The sequence below is a fragment of the Nerophis ophidion genome, linkage group LG01 (assembly GCF_033978795.1).
Source record: "Nerophis ophidion isolate RoL-2023_Sa linkage group LG01, RoL_Noph_v1.0, whole genome shotgun sequence".
Lineage (NCBI taxonomy): Eukaryota > Metazoa > Chordata > Actinopteri > Syngnathiformes > Syngnathidae > Nerophis > Nerophis ophidion.
The window spans coordinates 4,124,057-4,146,556 of record NC_084611.1 but is presented as its reverse complement, the minus strand read 5'-3'; the positions used below and the strand labels follow the sequence as shown (position 1 = coordinate 4,146,556).

General features: G+C 36.7%; 1 protein-coding gene across 1 annotated transcript in view; it reads left to right on the top strand.

The window, feature by feature from the left end:
* castor1 (cytosolic arginine sensor for mTORC1 subunit 1) overlaps positions 1–22,500 on the top strand; it is a 35,066-nt gene that overhangs the window by 5,090 nt on the left and 7,476 nt on the right. The window contains exons 2-6 of the mRNA XM_061894342.1: positions 6,528–6,598; positions 10,339–10,532; positions 14,571–14,706; positions 14,881–15,004; positions 15,929–16,027. Of these exons, the coding sequence (XP_061750326.1) occupies positions 6,528–6,598; positions 10,339–10,532; positions 14,571–14,706; positions 14,881–15,004; positions 15,929–16,027 (624 nt within the window). The remainder of the gene's footprint in view (positions 1–6,527; positions 6,599–10,338; positions 10,533–14,570; positions 14,707–14,880; positions 15,005–15,928; positions 16,028–22,500) is intronic.

The window sequence follows — 22,500 nt, the reverse complement described above, 5'->3', positions numbered from 1 at the left end:
TTGTTTTGGTCTTTGTGAGTCCATGGAAACTGCATCCTGTGCCATGTCTCCAGTAAATGACTTGTTTTAGTCTTTGTGAGTCCATGGAAAATTCATCCTGTGCCATGTCTCCAGTAAATGACTTGATTTAGTCTTTGTGAGTCCATGGAAACTTCATCCTGTGCCATGTCTCCAGTAAATGACTTGTTTTAGTCTTTGTGAGTCCATGGAAACTTCATCCTGTGCCATGTCTCCAGTAAATGACTTGTTTTAGTCTTTGTGAGTCCTTGGAAACTTCATCCGGTGCCATGTCTCCAGTAAATGACTTGTTTTAGTCTTTGTGAGCCCATGGAAACTTTATTCTGTGCCATGTCTCCAGTAAATGACTTGTTTTAGTCTTTGTGAGTCCATGGAAACTTCATCCTGTGCCATGTCTCCAGTAAATGACTTGTATTTAGTCTTTGTGAGTCCATGGAAACTCTATCCTGTGCCACGTCTCCAGTAAATGACTTGTTTTTAGTCTTTGTGAGTCCATGGAAACTTCATCCTGTGCCATGTCTCCAGTAAATGACTTGTTTTAGTCTTTGTGAGTCCATCGAAACTTCATCCTGTGCCATGTCTCCAGTAAATGACTTGTTTTAGTCTTTGCGAGTCCACGGAAACTTTATTCTGTGCCATGTCTCCAGTAAATGACTTGTTTTAGTCTTTGTGAGTCCATGGAAACTGCATCCTGTGCCATGTCTCCAGTAAATGACTTGTATTTAGTCTTTGTGAGCCCATGGAAACTTCATCCTGTGCCATGTCTCCAGTAAATGACTTGTATTTAGTCTTTGTGAGTCCATGGAAACTTCATCCTGTGCCATGTCTCCAGTAAATGACTTGTATTTAGTCTTTGTGAGTCCATGGAAACTTCACTTTTATCTCCCCCCGCTGGATCCACATAGTTCCGGGATGAAGACAGGCTAGCTGTTAGCTTCAGGCTAACCAGCACCCGACCTGAAAAAAACGTACTTTGCAGTTAGTTAGCAAGTGACATCATCACCGCCATTGTTTACTGAAGCAGAGATGCTGACTGTGCGTTATGATCAACTTTTTATCCATAGACTTATCAGATTTAATGTTTTATTATCTATAGCTAGTAGCTTTGTAGATATGGGAAACAGCGGAAGGCAGTGTGCAGGTAAAAAGGTGTCTAAAGCTTAAACCAAAAATAAACAAAAGGTAAGTGCCGCTAAGAAAAGACATTGAAGCTTAGAGACGGCTAGGCAGAACAAAACTAAAACTGAACTGGCTACAAAGTAAACAAAAACAGAATGCTGGACGACAGCAAAGACTTACTGTGGAGCAAAGTCGGCGTCCACAATCTACATCCAAACATGACATGACAATCGAAAATGTCCCCACAAAGAACTGTGACATCATCATGTTTACTGAAGCAGAGATGCTGACTGTGCGTTATGATCAACTTTTTAAATGTAGACAAATCAGATTTAATGTTTTATTATCTACAGCACTTCACTAAAGTGATATGAAATGTTCCCATCAGCGCTTTGTTAGCTCAAAAGCTTGAACGGGTGTGTTGGTCGGCCGTCTGCTAGAGGAGACTCGGAGCCCAGGTCAACAGGAAGTCAGACAATGGGGTGGGAGGAGCCAGCACAGCCGGTCGAGGATTAGACTGTGCCGAGTCAGCGGATTGCAGGGTGCAGGAAAAGGGGCGTGTCTGTGCAAGGTAGGACCTTGTGGGCGGGGCTTCCTTTTCGTCCAACGCGAGGAACGCCGAGGAAGTTTTCTTTTGTATGTTTTCATTCCCCGCAAACTTTATTGGTAACAATTCATGGACATCCTGCCAAAGCCGCTAGTTCCGTGTCTCGTTTGAGCAAACAAAGGCCGAGAGCCGAGGCACAAAAAAAAAGGTGAACAAAAAATTTGGTCAGCAGAATTGTTTCTCCTGCCTTGTTGCAATTCAGACTTTGTACTCCTCGGCCACAAAGGAAGCACCTTTCTCTTTCGCTGTATACTTTGTGTGGGGACAAATTAGACCATACTGTCCACACCTTTCTCCATCCAAAGCGAGGGAATATGACTTCAAACCAAGCGCTCAGTTTACTCCGAGGGGAAATCTACGCAGCAAATTCCACGTAGTTGTGTTCTGCCAACGCTGCTCAAACTCCAATTCCAGGAAGTTAGCAGTGTTGCCTAAAATGACCTTTTTTCAGTCATTAAAATTTGATTTATATTACTAACCGACTGGACTCTCACACTATTATGTTAGATCCACTATGGACTGGACTCTCACTATTATGTTAGATCCACTATGGACTGGACTCTCACACTATTATGTTAGATCCACTATGGACTGGACTCTCACTATTATGTTAGATCCACTATGGACTGGACTCTCACTATTATGTTGGATCCACTATGGACTGGACTCTCACTATTATGTTAGATCCACTATGGACTGGACTCTCACTATTATGTTAGATCCACTATGGACTGGACTCTCACTATTATGTTAGATCCACTATGGACTGGACTCTCACACTATTATGTTAGATCCACTATGGACTGGACTCTCATACTATTATGTTAGATCCACTATGGACTGGACTCTCACACTATTATGTTAGATCCACTATGGACTGGACTCTCATACTATTATGTTAGATCCACTATGGACTGGACTCTCATACTATTATGTTAGATCCACTATGGACTGAACTCTCACTATTATGTTAGATCCACTATGGACTTGACTCTCACTATTATGTTAGATCCACTATGGTCTGGACTCTCACTATTATGTTAGATCCACTATGGACTGAACTCTCACTATTATGTTAGATGCACTATGGACTGGACTCTCACTATTATGTTAGATCCACTATGGACTGGACTCTCACTATTATGTTAGATCCACTATGGACTGGACTCACACTATTATGTTGGATCCACTATGGACTGGATTCTCACACTATTATGTTAGATCCACTATGGACTGGACTCTCACACTATTATGTTAGATCCACTATGGACTGGACTCTCATACTATTATGTTAGATCCACTATGGACTGGACTCTCACACTATTATGTTAGATCCACTATGGACTGGACTCTCATACTATTATGTTAGATCCACTATGGACTGGACTCTCATACTATTATGTTAGATCCACTATGGACTGAACTCTCACTATTATGTTAGATCCACTATGGACTTGACTCTCACTATTATGTTAGATCCACTATGGTCTGGACTCTCACTATTATGTTAGATCCACTATGGACTGAACTCTCACTATTATGTTAGATGCACTATGGACTGGACTCTCACTATTATGTTAGATCCACTATGGACTGGACTCTCACTATTATGTTAGATCCACTATGGACTGGACTCACACTATTATGTTGGATCCACTATGGACTGGATTCTCACACTATTATGTTAGATCCACTATGGACTGGACTCTCACTATTATGTTAGATCACTATGGACTGGACTCTCACTATTATGTTAGATCCACTATGGACTGGATTCTCACACTATTATGTTAGATCCACTATGGACTGGACTCTCTCACTATTGTTAGATCCACTATGGACTGGACTCTCACACTATTATGTTAGATCCACTATGGACTGGACTCTCACTATTATGTTAGATCCACTATGGACTGGACTCTCACACTATTATGTTAGATCCACTATGGACTGGACTCTCACAATATTATGTCAGATCCACAATGGACTAGACTCTCACACTATTATGTTAGATCCACTATGGACTGGACTCTCACTATTATGTTAGATCCACTATGGACTGGACTCTCACTATTATGTTAGATCCACTATGGACTGGACTCTCACTATTATGTTAGATCCACTATGGACTGGACTCTCACACTATTATGTTAGATCCACTATGGACTGGACTCTCACTATTATGTTAGATCCACTATGGACTGGACTCTCACACTATTATGTTAGATCCACTATGGACTGGACTCTCACTATTATGTTAGATCCACTATGGACTGGACTCTCACTATTATGTTAGATCCACTATGGACTGGACTCTTACTATTATGTTAAATCCACTATGGACTGGACTCTCACTATTATGTTAGATCCACTATGGACTGGACTCTCAATATTATGTTAGATCCACTATGGACTGGACTCACACTATTATGTTAGATCCACTATGGGCTGGACTCTCACACTATTATGTTAGATCCACTATGGACTGGACTCTCACTATTATGTTAGATCCACTATGGACTGGACTCTCACTATTATGTTAGATCCACTATGGACTGGACTCTCACACTATTATGTTAGATCCACTATGGACTGGACTCTCACACTATTATGTTAGATCCACTATGGACTGGACTTTCACTATTATGTTGGATCCACTATGGACTGGACTCTCACTATTATGTTAGATCCACTATGGACTGGACTCTCACTATTATGTTAGATCCACTATGGACTGGACTCTCACACTATTATGTTAGATCCACTATGGACTGGACTCTCACTATTATGTTAGATCAACCTTGGACTGGACTCTTACTATTATGTTAGATCCACTATGGACTGGACTCTCACTATTATGTTAGATCCACTATGGACTGGATTCTCACTATTATGTTAGATCCACTATGGACTGGACTCTCACTATTATGTTAGATCCACTATGGACTGGACTCTCACTATTATGTTAGATCCACTATGGACTGGACTCTCACTATTATGTTAGATCCACTATGGACTGGATTCTCACTATTATGTTAGATCCACTATGGACTGGACTCTCACTATTATGTTAGATCCACTATGGACTGGACTCTCACTATTATGTTAGATCCACTATGGACTGGACTCTCACTATTATGTTAGATCCACTATGGACTGGACTCTCACTATTATGTTATATCCACTATGGACTGGACTCTCACTATTATGTTAGATCCACTATGGACTGGACTCTCACTATTATGTTAGATCCACTATGGACTGGACTCTCACTATTATGTTAGATCAACCTTGGACTGGACTCTTACTATTATGTTAGATCCACTATGGACTGGACTCTCACTATTATGTTAGATCCACTATGGACTGGACTCTCACACTATTATGTTAGATCCACTATGGACTGGACTCTCACTATTGTGTTAGATCCACTATGGACTGGACTCTCACACTATTATGTTAGATCCACTATGGACTGGACTCTCACACTATTATGTCAGATCCACTATGGACTGGACTCTCACACTATTATTTTAGATCCACTATGGACTGGACTCTCACACTATTATGTTAGATCCACTATGGACTGGACTGTCACACTATTATGTTAGATCCACTATGGACTGGACTCTCACACTATTATGTCAGATCCACTATGGACTGGACTCTCACACTATTATTTTAGATCCACTATGGACTGGACTCTCACACTATTATGTTAGATCCACTATGGACTGGACTCTCACACTATTATGTTAGATCCACTATGGACTGGACTCTCACTATTATGTTAGATCCACTATGGACTGGACTCTCACTATTATGTTAGATCCACTATGGACTGGACTCTCACACTATTATGTTAGATCCACTATGGACTGGACTCTCACACTATTATGTTAGATCCACTATGGACTGGACTCTCACTATTATGTTAGATCCACTATGGACTGGACTCTCACACTATTATGTTAGATCCACTATGGACTGGACTCTCACTATTATGTTAGATCCACTATGGACTGGACTCTCACTATTATGTTAGATCCACTATGGACTGGATTCTCACACTATTATGTTAGATCCACTATGGACTGGACTCTCACTATTATGTTAGATCCACTATGGATTGGACTCTCACACTATTATGTTAGATCCACTATGGACTGGACTCTCACTATTATGTTGGATCCGCTATGGACTGGACTCAATGATGATTGAGGGAACCCCTCATGAAACAGTTCTGTAGAGATGAAGTAGTCTTGTGATTTTTCCCACACCTACACATTATATGTATGTATATATATATATATATATATATATATATATATATATATATATATATATATATATATATATATATATATATATATATATATATATATATATATATATTCGCTACAAACAGTCAACAAAGGCTGGTTCTGCCAAAAGAGTGTGAAAGTGGAACAAGTCTTCCTAATATTGAAGCAGTGAGGTTCTGGGGTTGGTGATTATGATTCATGACATCACTTCTCATCAGCGCCGACCTTGCCAAGTTTCTTTGAATGCACCACGCTGAAGTTTGGACTTTGGGCCAGCATACTAACAAAGACATTGTTTTTGGGGGGGGGGGGGGCGTCGGGGATTCTGAGACTTGTTCTAGCTGGTCCGCAGCCAAATGTCTGTCCTATATTTCATTTCCCAGAACCCTGGTTCAGTTCTTTCCTGGTAAATGTTTGTTTTGTAGACACAAACCTCCCTTTTTCCCCACAATGCAAATGACTCTCCTGCTTTGTTTCAGATGCAAGTTCTTCAGTCTGACCGAGACCCCTGAGAACTACACAGTCGTCTTGGACGAGGAGGGATTCAAAGGTAAAGACAGGGGTGTCCAAACCAGGCCCCCGGGGGCCATGTTGGCAGTTTCATAAGAACTTAGGATCTCCAATTCATTTAAAAGTCCATCTTAATGCTGCTGCTTTGTCGCCATCTGGTGGACTCTTCCAGTATGTGCACATTGGTGCCACTGATTCCCAGCTGCTGACAGGGACTTGTGAGGCCTTCAGTCCATAGTGGATCTAACATAATAGTGAGAGTCCAGTCCATAGTGGATCTAACATAATAGTGAGAGTCCAGTCCATAGTGGATCTAACATAATAGTGTGAGTCCAGTCAATAGTGGATCTAACATAATAGTGAGAGTCCAGTCCATAGTGGATCTAACATAATAGTGAGAGTCCAGTCCATAGTGGATCTAACATAATAGTGTGAGTCCAGTCAATAGTGGATCTAACATAATAGTGTGAGAGTCCAGTCCATAGTGGATCTAACATAATAGTGAGAGTCCAGTCCATAGTGGATATAACATAATAGTGAGAGTCCAGTCCATAGTGGATCTAACATAATAGTGAGAGTCCAGTCCATAGTGGATCTAACATAATAGTGAGAGTCCAGTCCATAGTGGATCTAACATAATAGTGAGAGTCCAGTCCATAGTGGATCTAACATAATAGTGAGAGTCCAGTCCATAGTGGATCTAACATAATAGTGAGAGTCCAGTCCATAGTGGATCTAACATAATAGTGTGAGTCCAGTCAATAGTGGATCTAACATAATAGTGTGAGAGTCCAGTCCATAGTGGATCTAACATAATAGTGAGAGTCCAGTCCATAGTGGATCTAACATAATAGTGTGAGAGTCCAGTCCATAGTGGATCTAACATAATAGTGAGAGTCCAGTCCATAGTGGATATAACATAATAGTGAGAGTCCAGTCCATAGTGGATATAACATAATAGTGAGAGTCCAGTCCATAGTGGATATAACATAATAGTGAGAGTCCAGTCCATGGTGGATCTAACATAATAGTGAGAGTCCAGTCCATAGTGGATCTAACATAATAGTGTGAGAGTCCAGTCCATAGTGGATCTAACATAATAGTGTGAGAGTCCAGTCTATAGTGGATCTAACATAATAGTGTGAGAGTCCAGTCCATAGTGGATCTAACATAATAGTGAGAGTCCAGTCCATAGTGGATCTAACATAATAGTGTGAGAGTCCAGTCCATAGTGGATCTAACATAATAGTGTGAGAGTCCAGTCCATAGTGGATCTAACATAATAGTGAGAGTCCAGTCCATAGTAGATCTAACATAATAGTGAGAGTCCAGTCCATAGTGGATCTAACATAATAGTGTGAGAGTCCAGTCCATAGTGGATCTAACATAATAGTGTGAGAGTCCAGTCCATAGTGGATCTAACATAATAGTGTGAGAGTCCAGTCCATAGTGGATCTAACATAATAGTGTGAGAGTCCAGTCCATAGTGGATCCAACATAATAGTGAGAGTCCAGTCGATAGTGGATCTAACATAATAGTGAGAGTCTAGTCCATAGTGGACCTAACATAATAGTGTGAGAGTCCAGTCCATAGTGGATCTAACATAATAGTGAGAGTCCAGTCCATAGTGGATCTAACATAATAGTGAGAGTCCAGTCCATAGTGGATCTAACATAATAGTGTGAGTCCAGTCAATAGTGGATCTAACATAATAGTGTGAGAGTCCAGTCCATAGTGGATCTAACATAATAGTGAGAGTCCAGTCCATAGTGGATCTAACATAATAGTGTGAGAGTCCAGTCCATAGTGGATCTAACATAATAGTGAGAGTCCAGTCCATAGTGGATATAACATAATAGTGAGAGTCCAGTCCATAGTGGATATAACATAATAGTGAGAGTCCAGTCCATGGTGGATCTAACATAATAGTGAGAGTCCAGTCCATAGTGGATCTAACATAATAGTGTGAGAGTCCAGTCCATAGTGGATCTAACATAATAGTGAGAGTCCAGTCCATAGTGGATATAACATGATAGTGAGAGTCCAGTCCATAGTGGATCTAACATAATAGTGAGAGTCCAGTCCATAGTGGATCTAACATAATAGTGAGAGTCCAGTCCATGGTGGATCTAACATAATAGTGAGAGTCCAGTCCATAGTGGATCTAACATAATAGTGTGAGAGTCCAGTCCATAGTGGATCTAACATAATAGTGAGAGTCCAGTCCATAGTGGATCTAACATAATAGTGTGAGAGTCCAGTCCATAGTGGATCTAACATAATAGTGAGAGTCCAGTCCATAGTGGATCTAACATAATAGTGTGAGAGTCCAGTCCATAGTGGATCTAACATAATAGTGTGAGAGTCCAGTCCATAGTGGATCTAACATAATAGTGAGAGTCCAGTCCATAGTAGATCTAACATAATAGTGAGAGTCCAGTCCATAGTGGATCTAACATAATAGTGTGAGAGTCCAGTCCATAGTGGATCTAACATAATAGTGTGAGAGTCCAGTCCATAGTGGATCTAACATAATAGTGTGAGAGTCCAGTCCATAGTGGATCTAACATAATAGTGTGAGAGTCCAGTCCATAGTGGATCCAACATAATAGTGAGAGTCCAGTCCATAGTGGATCTAACATAATAGTGAGAGTCTAGTCCATAGTGGACCTAACATAATAGTGTGAGAGTCCAGTCCATAGTGGATCTAACATAATAGTGAGAGTCCAGTCCATAGTGGATCTAACATAATAGTGAGAGTCCAGTCCATAGTGGATCTAACATAATAGTGAGAGTCCAGTCCATAGTGGATTTAACATAATAGTAAGAGTCCAGTCCAAGTTTGATCTAACATAATATTGCAAGAGTCCAGTCCATAGTGGATCTAACATAATAGTGAGAATTTGAATTTATTTTCTGATGACACCAACATAGTTAGTTGCAGTAACAACTTAGAAATATTTATAGATATAATAGAAAAAAAACTAGTACTATAAGAAATGTCTTGATACGAATAAGTTAACTCTCAATCCAAACAAAAGTAAATGTTAAGTGTTTTGAACGCCTGCCATTGATTTATGTAGACATTTCAAAATAAATGATACTGAGAAAGAGTGAGTTGAATACAATTTATTGGAGTGCTTTTACAAAATAAGCCCCAGATAAAATATATCAAACTATGTACATGTCTTGCAATAATATCTAAAGTCCAACTGTTAAATGAAAAAAAAAAAACTATATATTGTATACTTCTCGTGGGAGATTATCCAGTTTACCTATTTGGGTTCAAAATATTTTTTGCAAAGCAGTAATTATAGTCAGCTAATGTCGCTGCTGTCTAAAGAGCGGCAAAGTAACCGTGTAATACTCTTCCATATCAGTAGGTGGCAGCCAGTAGCTAATTGCTTTGTAGATGTCAGAAACAGCGGAAGGCAGGGTGAAGGTAAAAAAGGGTCTAATGCTTAAACCAAAAATAAACAAAAGGTGAGTGCCTTTAAGAAAAGGCATTGAAGCTTAGGGAAGGCTTTGCAGAACAAAACTAAAACTGAATTGGCTACAAAGTCAACAAAAACAGATTGCTGGACGACAGCAAAAACATGACTTATGGTCTACACCGGGGTGGACATTACATGGATGGCGAGCTAGTGTGAAGTGAAACATGTGTCGCTGACTTTATTTACCTCTGCGGACACGGTTGTTACTGTAAACCAGTAATGCCGACTGAACAGTTTTTCACAAGAGAGCGTCTTGATTTCTCACCCCCTCCACATCATGTGCAGAGCTCCGCCCCTCCGAGCACCTCCAGGTGGAGAGCTCCGTCTGGCTGCCGCTCAACGTGGCCTCCAACGCCAACGCCTCCGTCGGCTCGCAGGCGGTGGGCGTGACCAAGATCGCCAAGTCCGTCATCGCGCCGCTGGCCCGCCAGCACGTGTCCGTCTTCATGCTGTCCACGTACCAGACCGACTTCATCCTGGTGAGGAGGACTCCATATTCCACTTTGTAAACTGCCAAAGTGTAAAAAGAAGTTAACGAAATGTAAAGATGTCCGCCTCTTTTACGTCGACTGGGAAAAAAAAACGTTCTTTTTTTCGAGTGTACCGTTCAATGCGGGTTCTGGGGAAAAAACTCAAATCATGTTTTTTTTTTTTTTTTTCATGAGTCGTTGTAAGAGTCACGCCCCTCTTGTTCTGTACCGTCAACTCTACAAAAAAAACTGTCCTTTTTTCCGTCTTTTTCCAAGTGTACCGTTCAATTCGGGTTCTGGAAAAAACTCGATTAACATTTGAATCGTGTTTTTTTTTTTTACAATTTTCTTTAAATGATTCTGAATCAATTTTAAAATGTTGAAAAATCAATTTTTAAAGATATGTTTTTTGAGACCGTTTTTTTACCAGTTTTTTATAAGTAATTTGCAAAAATTGGTTTAAATTGTGTCGAATTGAGTATCCGTTCTGATTCGAATCATAAACCAGAGAATCGGAAAGAAATTGAATCGTGAGTCGTTGTAAGAGTCACGCCCCTCTTGTTCTGTACCGTCGACTCTACCCAAAAAAAATTGTCCTTTTTCCGTTTTTTTCCCAGTGTACCGTTCAATTCGGGTTCTGGAAAAAACTCGATTAACATTTGAATCGTGTTTTTTTTTCTTTAAATGATTCTGAATCGATTTTAAAAATGTTGAAGAATCAATTTTTAAAGAGACGTTTTTTTGAGACCGCGTGTGTACATCAAACTATTTGTATTTTATCAGTTTTTTTTAAGTAATTTACGAAAAGTGGTTTGAATTGTGTTGAATCCAGTATCCGATTTGATTCAAATCATAAACCCAAGAATCGGACAGAAATTGAATCGTGAGTCGTTGTACGAGTCACGCCCCTCTTGTTCTGTACCGTCGACTCTAAAAAAAAAAAAAAAACCTGTCCTTTTTCTGTCTTTTTCCAAGTGTACCGTTCAAATCGGGCTCTGTAAAAAACTTGATTAACATTTGAATCGTGTTTTTTTTTTTCTTTAAATGATTCTGAATCAATTATAAAATGTCCAAGAATCTATTTTTAAAGAGACGTTTTTTTGACACCGCGTGTGTACATCGTACTGTTTTTATTTTATCCGTTTTTTTAAAGTAATTTGCGAAAAGTGGTTTGAATTGTGTTGAATCCAGTATCCGATTTGATTCAAATCATAAACCCAAGAATCGGACAGAAATTTAATCGTGAGTCGTTGTAAGAGTCACGCCCCTCCTGTTGTGTACCGTCGACTCTACCAAAAAAAACTGTCCTTTTTCCGTTTTTTTCCCAGTGTACCGTTCAATCCGGGTTCTGGAAAAAACTCGATTAACATTTGAATCGTGTTTTTTTTTTTTTTTTTAATGATTCTGAATCGATTTTAAAATATTGAAGAATAAATTTTTAAAGAGACGTTTTTTTGACACCGCGTGTGTACATCATACTTTTTTTATTTTATCAGTTTTTTTAAAGTAATTTGCGAAAAGTGGTTTGAATTGTGTTGAATCCAGTATCCGATTTGATTGAAATCATAAACCCAAGAATCGGAAAGAAATTGAATCTTGAGTCATTGTAAGAGTCACGCCCCTCTTGTTCTGTACCGTCGACTCTACAAAAAAAACCTGTCCTTTTTCCCGTCTTTTTCCAAGTGTACCGTTCAATTCGGGTTCTGGAAAAAACTCGATTAACATTTGAATCTTGTTTTTTTTTTTTACAATTTTCTTTAAATGATTCTGAATCGATTTTAAAATGTTGAAAAATCAATTTTTAAAGATATGTTTTTTGAGACCGTGTGTGTACGTCATACTATTTTTATTTGATCAGTTTTTTTAAAGTAATTTGCGAAAAGTGGTTTGAATTGTGTTGAATCCAGTATCCGATTTGATTCAAATCATAAACCCAAGAATCGGAAAGAAATTGAATCGTGAATCGTTGTAAGAGTCACGCCCCTCTTGTTCTGTACCGTCGACTCTACAAAAAAAAAAACTGTCCTTTTTTCCGTCTTTTCCCAGTGTACCGTTCAATTCGGGTACTGGAAAAAACTCGAATAACATTTGAATCGTGTTTTTTTTTTTTCTTCTTTAAATGATTCTGAATCGATTTAAAAATGTTGAAGAATCAATTTTTAAAGAGACGTTGTTTTTTTGAGACCGCGTGTGTACATCATACAGTTTGTTTTTTTCACCAGTTTTTTATAAGTAATTTGCAAAAATTGGTTTAAATTGTGTTGAATTGAGTATCCGTTCTGATTCAAATCATAAACCAGAGAGTCGGAAAGAAATTGAATCGTGAGTCGTTGTAGGAGTCCCGCCCCTCCTGTTGTGTGCCGTACAAACGACACTAGTGGTGCCTCGACAATTTGGGATGAGTACTGTTCCCATTTCCACCGATACGGTACCCGTTCCTAGTCGATCCCCGTACTCATCGGTCCCAATTTTTGGTACTTTTACGTGAGTTAAGAAACATTCCTTGTTTTTCATAGTGAAATCTATATTTCATTGCAACATTTAAAAATGAGCTGCAGTTGTTTTATTATTTTCAGGTTCAAACACTGATGACCTCTAATAAACAAGACAAGAAGCAAGGAATTAAACAGAGACAAAATTCAATTTAGCTCAATTGAGGAGAAACTTCTGGGCTGTACTCTTTGTACAGTGTCCCACCACGCTCTGACGGAAGATTGTTCGCCTCCTCTTTTATTTGGACTTTCCCTGATTGCATGGCAACAGCTGTTTCTAAAGGGAGGCGGGTCGTAAACAGCCGTCGCCTTTGGTTACAAAACGGTTCAAAGAAAAGGTGCCTGGAGGGGGTGTCAGGTCCTGCTTTGTAGCTCTCAGTCAATACAAAATCTTCCTGTGGATTACAATACATCAAAGAAACCGACACCTTCATATCGCTTCCCATCCAACAGAGTGGAGTTTTACAAGTCTTTTGATTAGTAAGATCAAAGACAACTTTTGCCTGCCCGCCGGGAACTCATTGAAACGCAAAGTTTTAGATACAATTATTCTGACAATAATGCAAGTGTGACATTAAGTTGCAATGACAGTAGTGTATCATTTGTTTTTTGTGGCGCCCTACAAAGTGCTAATACTTTAAGTATCGTACACCGGCTGTTTGATGGTAACGTGCGTCTTAGTTTTAAGTCTCATCTTAAAACTCATCTGTATACTCTAGCCTTTAAATAGACCTCCTTTTTAGACCAGTTGATCTGTCGCTTCTTTTCTTTCTCCTATGTCCCCCCCTCCCTTGTGGAGGGGGTCCGGTCCGATGACCATGGATGAAGTACTGACTGTCCAGAGTCGAGACCCAGGATGTACCGCTCGTCGGGACCCAGGATGGACCGCTCGCCTGTATCGGTTGGGGACATCCCTACGCTGCTGATCCGCTTGAGATGGTTTCCTGTGGACGGGACTCTCACTGCTGTCTTGGAGCCACTATGGATTGAACTTTCACAGTATCATGTTAGACCCGCTCGACATCCATTGCTTTCGGTCCCCTAGAGGGGGGGGGTTGCCCACATCTGAGGTCCTCTCCAAGGTTTCTCATAGTCAGCATTGTCACTGGCGTCCCACTGGATGTGAATTCTCCCTGCCCACTGGGTGTGAGTTTTCCTTGCCCTTTTGTGGGTTCTTCCGAGGATGTTGTAGTCGTAATGATTTGTGCAGTCCTTTGAGACATTTGTGATTTGGGGCTATATAAATAAACATTGATTGATTGATTAGTTTTAGTATTCATCAGCAAATTTCGAGGTGCTGAAATCGCCGTGTAGAATCGCTAATGCTAATCAGTAGCACGTCAATAGCAAAGCTAGCGTATTTTTGGAAAAGTGGAGCCTTCCTTTCCTCACGTCGGAGCGTTTTTTTTTTTGGTGGTTTGGCTGAGTCGGCTCTCAGTGCCGCTGGAGTGTCCAGAGTCAGATTGAAGTACAAAGCTGGCACTTGAGTGGTGTGAAAGAGAGCGGGTGGAAAGTGGTGCCGGCTGGTCTTTGACGGGGTCTGACCTTGGCGCAGGTGCGGGAGAAGGACTTGTCGGTGGTGGTCCGCACTCTGGAGGAGGAGTTCAACATCTACAAGGAGGTGGGAGGAGAGTCTCTCCTCGTCCACAACCAGGATGTTTCCAACGGCCTCTACAAGAGCGGCAAAGAGGGTGAGCGCTTCCTGTTTGCGTCCAACTACTGCAGGAGCGGGGTCCAAAAGAACCCCCCCTGGAGTGGTAGGTCCAACTAAAGCCCCTGACCAGTCCTCGGTCCTTCTAGCAGAAGTGATCCTGCTCAGAAGACATGACCACCCAGAAAACTTGATCCGTGTTTTTTACCTCCAGTCTTGCAGTCCACACTCCACCCGGTCCTCATCCCTAAGAACCAGTTCTGTGTCATGTCCCTGGACCCGGACACGCTGCCCTCCATCGCCACCACGCTCATTGACGTCATCTTCTACTCCAGCAGGTGAGAGGGCGCCCTGCTGCAGTACCACTGCCCGACACAAGGTGGCGACATAGCACATCTAAAGAAAACATGAACTTGTAGCCTATTCATGGCTCAATAATATAATATATGTATGTGTGTATATATATGTATATATATGTGTGTATACGTATATATTTGTATATGTGTATATATATATATATATATATATATAGATGGATAGATAGTACTTTATTTATTCCGTCAGGAGAGTTCCTTCAGGAAAATTACAATTTTCAGCACAATCCCATTCAAGTTTAGACAAACATTACAGGGAGACAGAACAGGATCGCTGACGGGTCTGCCGGCTTCCAGCGCCCCTTACAAAAAAGATGACATACAGGTAAACAAGGGGTGGGGGAGAGAAAAAAAATAGAAGATTAAAATAAATTTAAAAAATCGGTCTTAGCCTAGGCCCTGGAATGGGGGTGCAGACTGAGGCCAAGGGGAGAAAAAAAACAAACAAAAAAACAAAACAACAACTCATAGCCATAGAACACATCCCTCTTCCATGTGTGTAAGAGGGAAACATCAAACATCAAAGAACACATAGGACATTAAAGACATTAAAGCACCAGATACAACCAGATATATATATATATATATATATATATATATATATATATATATATATATATATATATAGATCCCCCGGGAAGAGCTAGACAAAGTGGAGATAGGGAAGTCTGGGCTTCCCTGCTTAGGCTGCTGCCCCCGCGACCCGACCTCGGATAAGCGGAAGATGATGGATGGATGGATATATATATATATATGTATATATATAATGTGTATGTATGTGTGTATACAATATTCACCCACAAACCGAATACCAATGAAGTTTAAATTGAAGAACTGTTTCATTCTCAGTTTGGAAGGACTGACTTGCTGTTGTTGTCGCCCCCACAGTCCTAAAGAGGATGAAGACTTGGACCGCATCAAGTTCTTCTCCTTCTCCCTCATCGACGGCTACGTCTCGCTGGTCATGGACACGGACGCTCAGCGACAGTAAGCTCGGCGCCCACGCTGCACCCCGACATGCTGAGTCAGCACAACATTCTCTCCAACAGCCCAGTGCAACCTTTTATAGAGCATGCAGAGCTGGATCATCACACTTCAAATGCAGCTACTGCCATCTTGTGGAGGTCATTAGAAAGCAGCATCAGGAGGTTGCATACAGCCGCAGATGCAGCTTGTTCATGAGGGCTGTCTCATAACCTTCAAAAGAAGGCTGATTCATTTTCCTCTAACTTAAGTCTCTACATCAACTTCACAACTATCTGTCAATATAAAGTTACATTTTTTTAGAACATGTTTGTGGTAAAGAATAGCAAGTATGCTTTCTATGGCAAAAAACACAAAATATGACATCTTTTCCTTCTATAAAAATGCCAAAGTGGAATAACTCATAACATTGATTTTCATTCATTATTATTTTTCAGCAATGGCAGTTTTTAAAAAAATCCCACTAAAATTCTTGGGGATCCAACAGGGCCTCGATAATAAAAGTATTAAAAATAATTAATACTTTATTTTTTTTTTTTTAACTTTCAACACCTAAATTTCTCTATCAACTTCAGATCTATGCTTCAATAAAAATAATAATTTTTTGGTCAACGTTTTTTTATTTTTTTTATTTTATTTAATGCCTTTTTTTGTCACAGAAAAAATGTTTTATAACAAACACACAAAATATGCAACATTTATTAAGCATTTACAGCCTTAAATTGGTCAATAATTCATACCAACATTGATTTTGATTCATTATTATTACTGAAGGAATGGTGTTTTTTTAAATTTGAAAAATCCCACTAAAATTCTTGGGTATCCAAGAGGGCCTCGATAATAAAAGTATTAAAAATAATTCATACTTTATTTTATTTTTTTTTAACTTTCAACACTTAAATTTCTCTATCAACTTCAGATCTATCCTTCAATAAAAATAAGTATTTTTTTTTTCAGCATTTAAAAAAAAAAAAAAAAAAAGTGTTTATTTAATGCCTTTTTTTGTCACAGAAAACATTTTTTATAACAAACACAAAATATGCAACATTTATTAAGCACTTACAGCCTTAAATTGGTCAATAATTCATACCAACATTGATTTTGAGTCATTATTATTAATGAAGGAATGGTGTTTTTTTAATTAAAAAAATCCCATTAAAATTATTGGGCCTCGAGAATAAAAGTATTAAAAATAATTAACACATTTTTTTTTCAACACCTAAGTCTTTCTATCAACTTCAGATCTATCCTTTCATAAAAAATAAGTTATTTTTTTAATGTTTTTTTTTAAGTGTTTATTTAATTCCTTTTTTTTGTCGCAGAAAAAATGTTTTATAACAAACACACAAAATATGCAACATTTATTATGTACTTACAGCCTTAAATTGGTCAATAATTCATACTAACATTGATTTTGATTCATTATTATTTATGGAGGAATTGTGTTTTTTTAATTAAAAAAAATCCCACTAAAATTTTAGGGTATCCAACAGTATTAAAAATAATTAATGTATTTTTTTTAACTTTCAACACCTAAATTTCTCTATTAACTTCAAATCTATCCTTCAATAAAAAATTAGTTATTTTTTTTAACGTTTTTTTAAAAATGTGTTTATTTAATGCCTTTATTTGTCACAGAAAACATGTTTTATAACAAACACACAAAATATGCAACATTTATTAAGCACTTACAGCCTTAAATTGGTCAATAATTCATACCAACATTGATTTTGATTCATTATTCTTAATGAAGGAATGGTGTTTTTTTTAATTTGAAAAATCCCACTAAAATTCTTGGGTATCCAACAGGGCCTCGATAATAAAAGTATTAAAAATAATTCATACTTTATTTTTTTTTTTTTAACTTTCAACACCTAAATTTCTCTATCAACTTCAGATCTATGCTTCAATAAAAATAAGTAATTTTTTTTTTCAACATTTAAAAAAAAAAAAAAAGTGTTTATTTAATTCCTTTTTTTGTCACAGAAAAAATGTTTTATAACAAACACTTAAAATATGCAACATTTATTAAGCACTTACAGCCTTAAATTGGTCAATAATTCATACCAACATTGATTTTGATTCATTATTATTAATGAAGGAATGGTGTTTTTTTAAATCAAAAAAATCCCACTAAAATTATTGGGGATCCAACAGGGGCCTCGATAATAAAAGTATTAATATTAATTAATACTTTATTTTTTTTTTTTTTACTTTCAACACCTAAATTTCTCTATCAACTTCAGATCTATGCTTCAATAAAAATAAGTAATTTTTTTTTTCAACATTTAAAAAAAAAAAAAAGTGTTTATTTAATTCCTTTTTTTGTCACAGAAAACATGTTTTATAACAAACACAAAATATGCAACATTTATTAAGCACTTACAGCCTTAAATTGGTCAATAATTCATACCAACATTGATTTTGATTCATTATTATTTATGGAAGAATGGTGTTTTTTTTAATTAAAACAATCCCACTAAAATTATTGGGGATCCAGGAGGGCCTCGATAATAAAAGTATCAAAAATAATTAACACATTTTTTTTTCAACACCTAAGTCTTTCTATCAACTTCAGATCTATCCTTTCATAAAAAATAAGTTATTTTTTTAATGTTTTTTTTTTAAGTGTTTATTTAATTCCTTTTTTTTTTTGTCGCAGAAAAAAATGTTTTATAACAAACACACAAAATACGCAACATTTATTAAACACTTACAGCCTTAAATTGGTCAATAATTCATACCAACATTGATTTTGATTCATTATTATTTATGGAAGAATGGTGTTTTTTTTAAAAAAAATCCCATAGAAATTATTGGGTATCCAACAGGGCCTCGATAATAAAAGTATTAAAAATAATTAATACTAAATTTTTTTAATTTTTTTTTACTTCCAACACCTAATTTCTCTATCAACTTCAGATCTATGCTTCAATAAAAATAAGTAATTTTTTGTCAATGTTTTCCAAAAAAAAAAGTTTATTTAATACCTTTTTTTGTCACAGAAAAAATGTTTTATAACAAACACACAAAATATGCAACATTTATTAAGTATTTACAGCCTTAAATTGGTCAATAATTCATACCAACATTGATTTTGATTCATTATTCCTAATGAAGGAATGGTGTTTTTTTAAATCAAAAAAATCACACTAAAATTATTGGGGATCCAACAGGGCCTCGATAATAAAAGTATTAAAAATAATTAACACATTTTTTTTTTTCAACACCTAAGTCTTTCTATCAACTTCAGATCCATCCTTTAATTTAAAAAAATAAGTTCTTTTTTTTAATGTTTTTAAAAAAAATGTGTTTATTTAATTCCTTTTTTTGTCACAGAAAAAATGTTTTATAACAAACACACAAAATATGCAACATTTATTAAGCACTTACAGCCTTAAATTGGTCAATAATTCATACCAACATTGATTTTGATTCATTATTATTTATGGAAGAATGGTGTTTTTTTTTATTAAAAAATCCCACTAAAATTTTAGGGTATCCAACAGTATTAAAAATAATTAATACATTTTTTTTTAGTTTTTTTTTTTTTTTTACTTTCAACACCTAAATCTCACTATCAACTTCAGCTCTATCCTTCAATAAAAATAAATTATTATTTAAAAAAAAAAATGTTTTTGGTTTATTTAATGCCTTTTTTGTCACAGAAAACATATTTTATGGCAAACACACAAAATATGCAATATTTATAAAGTACTTGAATTGGTCAATAATTCATAACAACATTGATTTTGATTCATTATTATTTATGTAGGAATGGTGTTTTTTGTTTTGTTTTTATTAAAAAAATCCCACTAAAATTCTTGGGGATCCAACAGGGCCTCGATAATAAAAGTATTAAAAATAATTAATACTAAATTTTTTTAATTTTTTTTTACTTCCAACACCTAATTTCTCTATCAACTTCAGATCTATGCTTCAATAAAAATAAGTAATTTTTTGTCAATGTTTTCCAAAAAAAAAAGTTTATTTAATACCTTTTTTTGTCACAGAAAAAATGTTTTATAACAAACACACAAAATATGCAACATTTATTAAGTATTTACAGCCTTAAATTGGTCAATAATTCATACCAACATTGATTTTGATTCATTATTCTTAATGAAGGAATGGTGTTTTTTTAAATCAAAAAAATCACACTAAAATTATTGGGGATCCAACAGGGCCTCGATAATAAAAGTATTAAAAATAATTAACACATTTTTTTTTTCAACACCTAAGTCTTTCTATCAACTTCAGATCCATCCTTTAATTTAAAAAAATAAGTTCTTTTTTTTTAATGTTTTTAAAAAAAATGTGTTTATTTAATTCCTTTTTTTGTCACAGAAAACATGTTTTATAACAAACACACAAAATATGCAACATTTATTAAGCACTTACAGCCTTAAATTGGTCAATAATTCATACCAACATTGATTTTGATTCATTATTATTTATGGAAGAATGGTGTTTTTTTTTATTAAAAAATCCCACTAAAATTTTAGGGTATCCAACAGTATTAAAAATAATTAATACATTTTTTTTTTAGTTTTTTTTTTTTTTTTACTTTCAACACCTAAATCTCACTATCAACTTCAGCTCTATCCTTCAATAAAAATAAATTATTATTTAAAAAAAAAAATGTTTTTGTTTATTTAATGCCTTTTTTGTCACAGAAAATATATTTTATGGCAAACACACAAAATATGCAATATTTATAGAGTACTTGAATTGGTCAATAATTCATAACAACATTGATTTTGATTCATTATTATTTATGTAGGAATGGTGTTTTTTGTTTTGTTTTTATTAAAAAAATCCCACTAAAATTCTTGGGGATCCAACAGGGCCTTGATAATAAAAGTATTGAAAAATAATTAATGCGTTTTTTGTTGTTGTTGTTTTTTTACTTTCAACACCTAAATCTCTCTATCAACTTAAGATCTATCCTTCAATAAAAAAAAATTTAAAAAATTATTTTATTTTATTTGTTTGTTTAATGCATGTTTTACGGCAAACACACAAAATATGCAATATTTATAAAGTACTTAAATTGGTCAATAATTCATAACAACATTGATTTTGATTCATTATTATTTATGGAGGAATGGTGTTTTTTATGTTGTTTCTATTAAAAAAAATCCCACTAAAATTCTTGAGCATCCAACAGGGCCTTGATAATAAAAGTATTAAAAAATAATTAATGCGTTTTTTTTTTGTTTTTTTTTGTTTTTTACTTTCAACACCTAAATCTATCAACTTAAGCTCTATCCTTCAATAAAAATAAATATTTTTTCCAAACGTTTTTTTAAAAAAAGAAGTGTTTATTTAATGCTTTTTTTGTCACAGAAAACATGTTTTATGACATTTATTAAGCACTTACAGCCTTAAATTGGTCAATAATTCATACTAACATTGATTTTGTTTCATTATTATTTATGGAGGAATGGTGTGTTTTGTTTTTTTGTTTTATAAAAAAAAAAAATCTCACCAAAATTCTTGGGGATCCAACAAAGTCTTGATAATAAAAGTATTAAAAAATAATTAATGCGTTTTTTGTTGATTTTTTTTTTACTTTCAACACCTAAATCTCTCGATCAACTTAAGATCTATCCTTCAATAAAAATCAATTATTATTTTTTATTTTATTTTATATGTTTGTTTAATGCATTTTTTGTCCCAAAAAACATGTTTTACGACAAACACACAAAATATGCAATATTTATGAAGTACTTGAATTGGTCAATAATTCATAACAACATTGATTTTGATTCATTATTATTTTGGGGGGCAAAAACAGCAGCTTCCTGTTAAGAGAGTCCACATGGCAACTTTTTCTGGTTACTTTTCACCTTTTTGCTCCTTTATTCCACTTGAAGAAAATAATAATTCCATAACAATAAGTTCAGAAAGCGCCACGAGGTGAAGTGAAGTGAATTATATTTATATAGCGCTTTTCTCTAGTGACTCAAAGCGCTTTTACATAGTGAAACCCAATATCTAAGTTACATTTAAAGCAGTGTGGGTGGCACTGGGAGCAGGTGGGTAAAGTGTCTTGCCCAAGGACACAACGGCAGTGACTAGGATGGCGGAAGCGGGAATCGAACCTGCAACCCTCAAGTTGCTGGCACGGCCACTCTACCAACCGAGCTATGCCGTCCCATAGTGCGTGCGTGCGTGCGTGCGTGCGTGCGTGCGTGCGTGCGTGCGTGCGTGCGTGCGTGCGTGCGTGCGTGCGTGCGTGCGTGCGTGCGTGCGTGCGTGCGTGCGTGCGTGCGTGCGTGCGTGCGTGCGTGCGTGCGTGCGTGCGTGCGTGCGTGCGTGCGTGCGTGCGTGCGTGCGTGCGTGCGTGCGTGCGTGCGTGCGTGCGTGCGTTAGGGGCAGCAAAGCCCGGTCTGTCTGTTATTTCACATGAACTAACATGAACTCCATGGTGTTCAGGGATGAATAGTCTCTCCCATTGCAATTGTACTCTA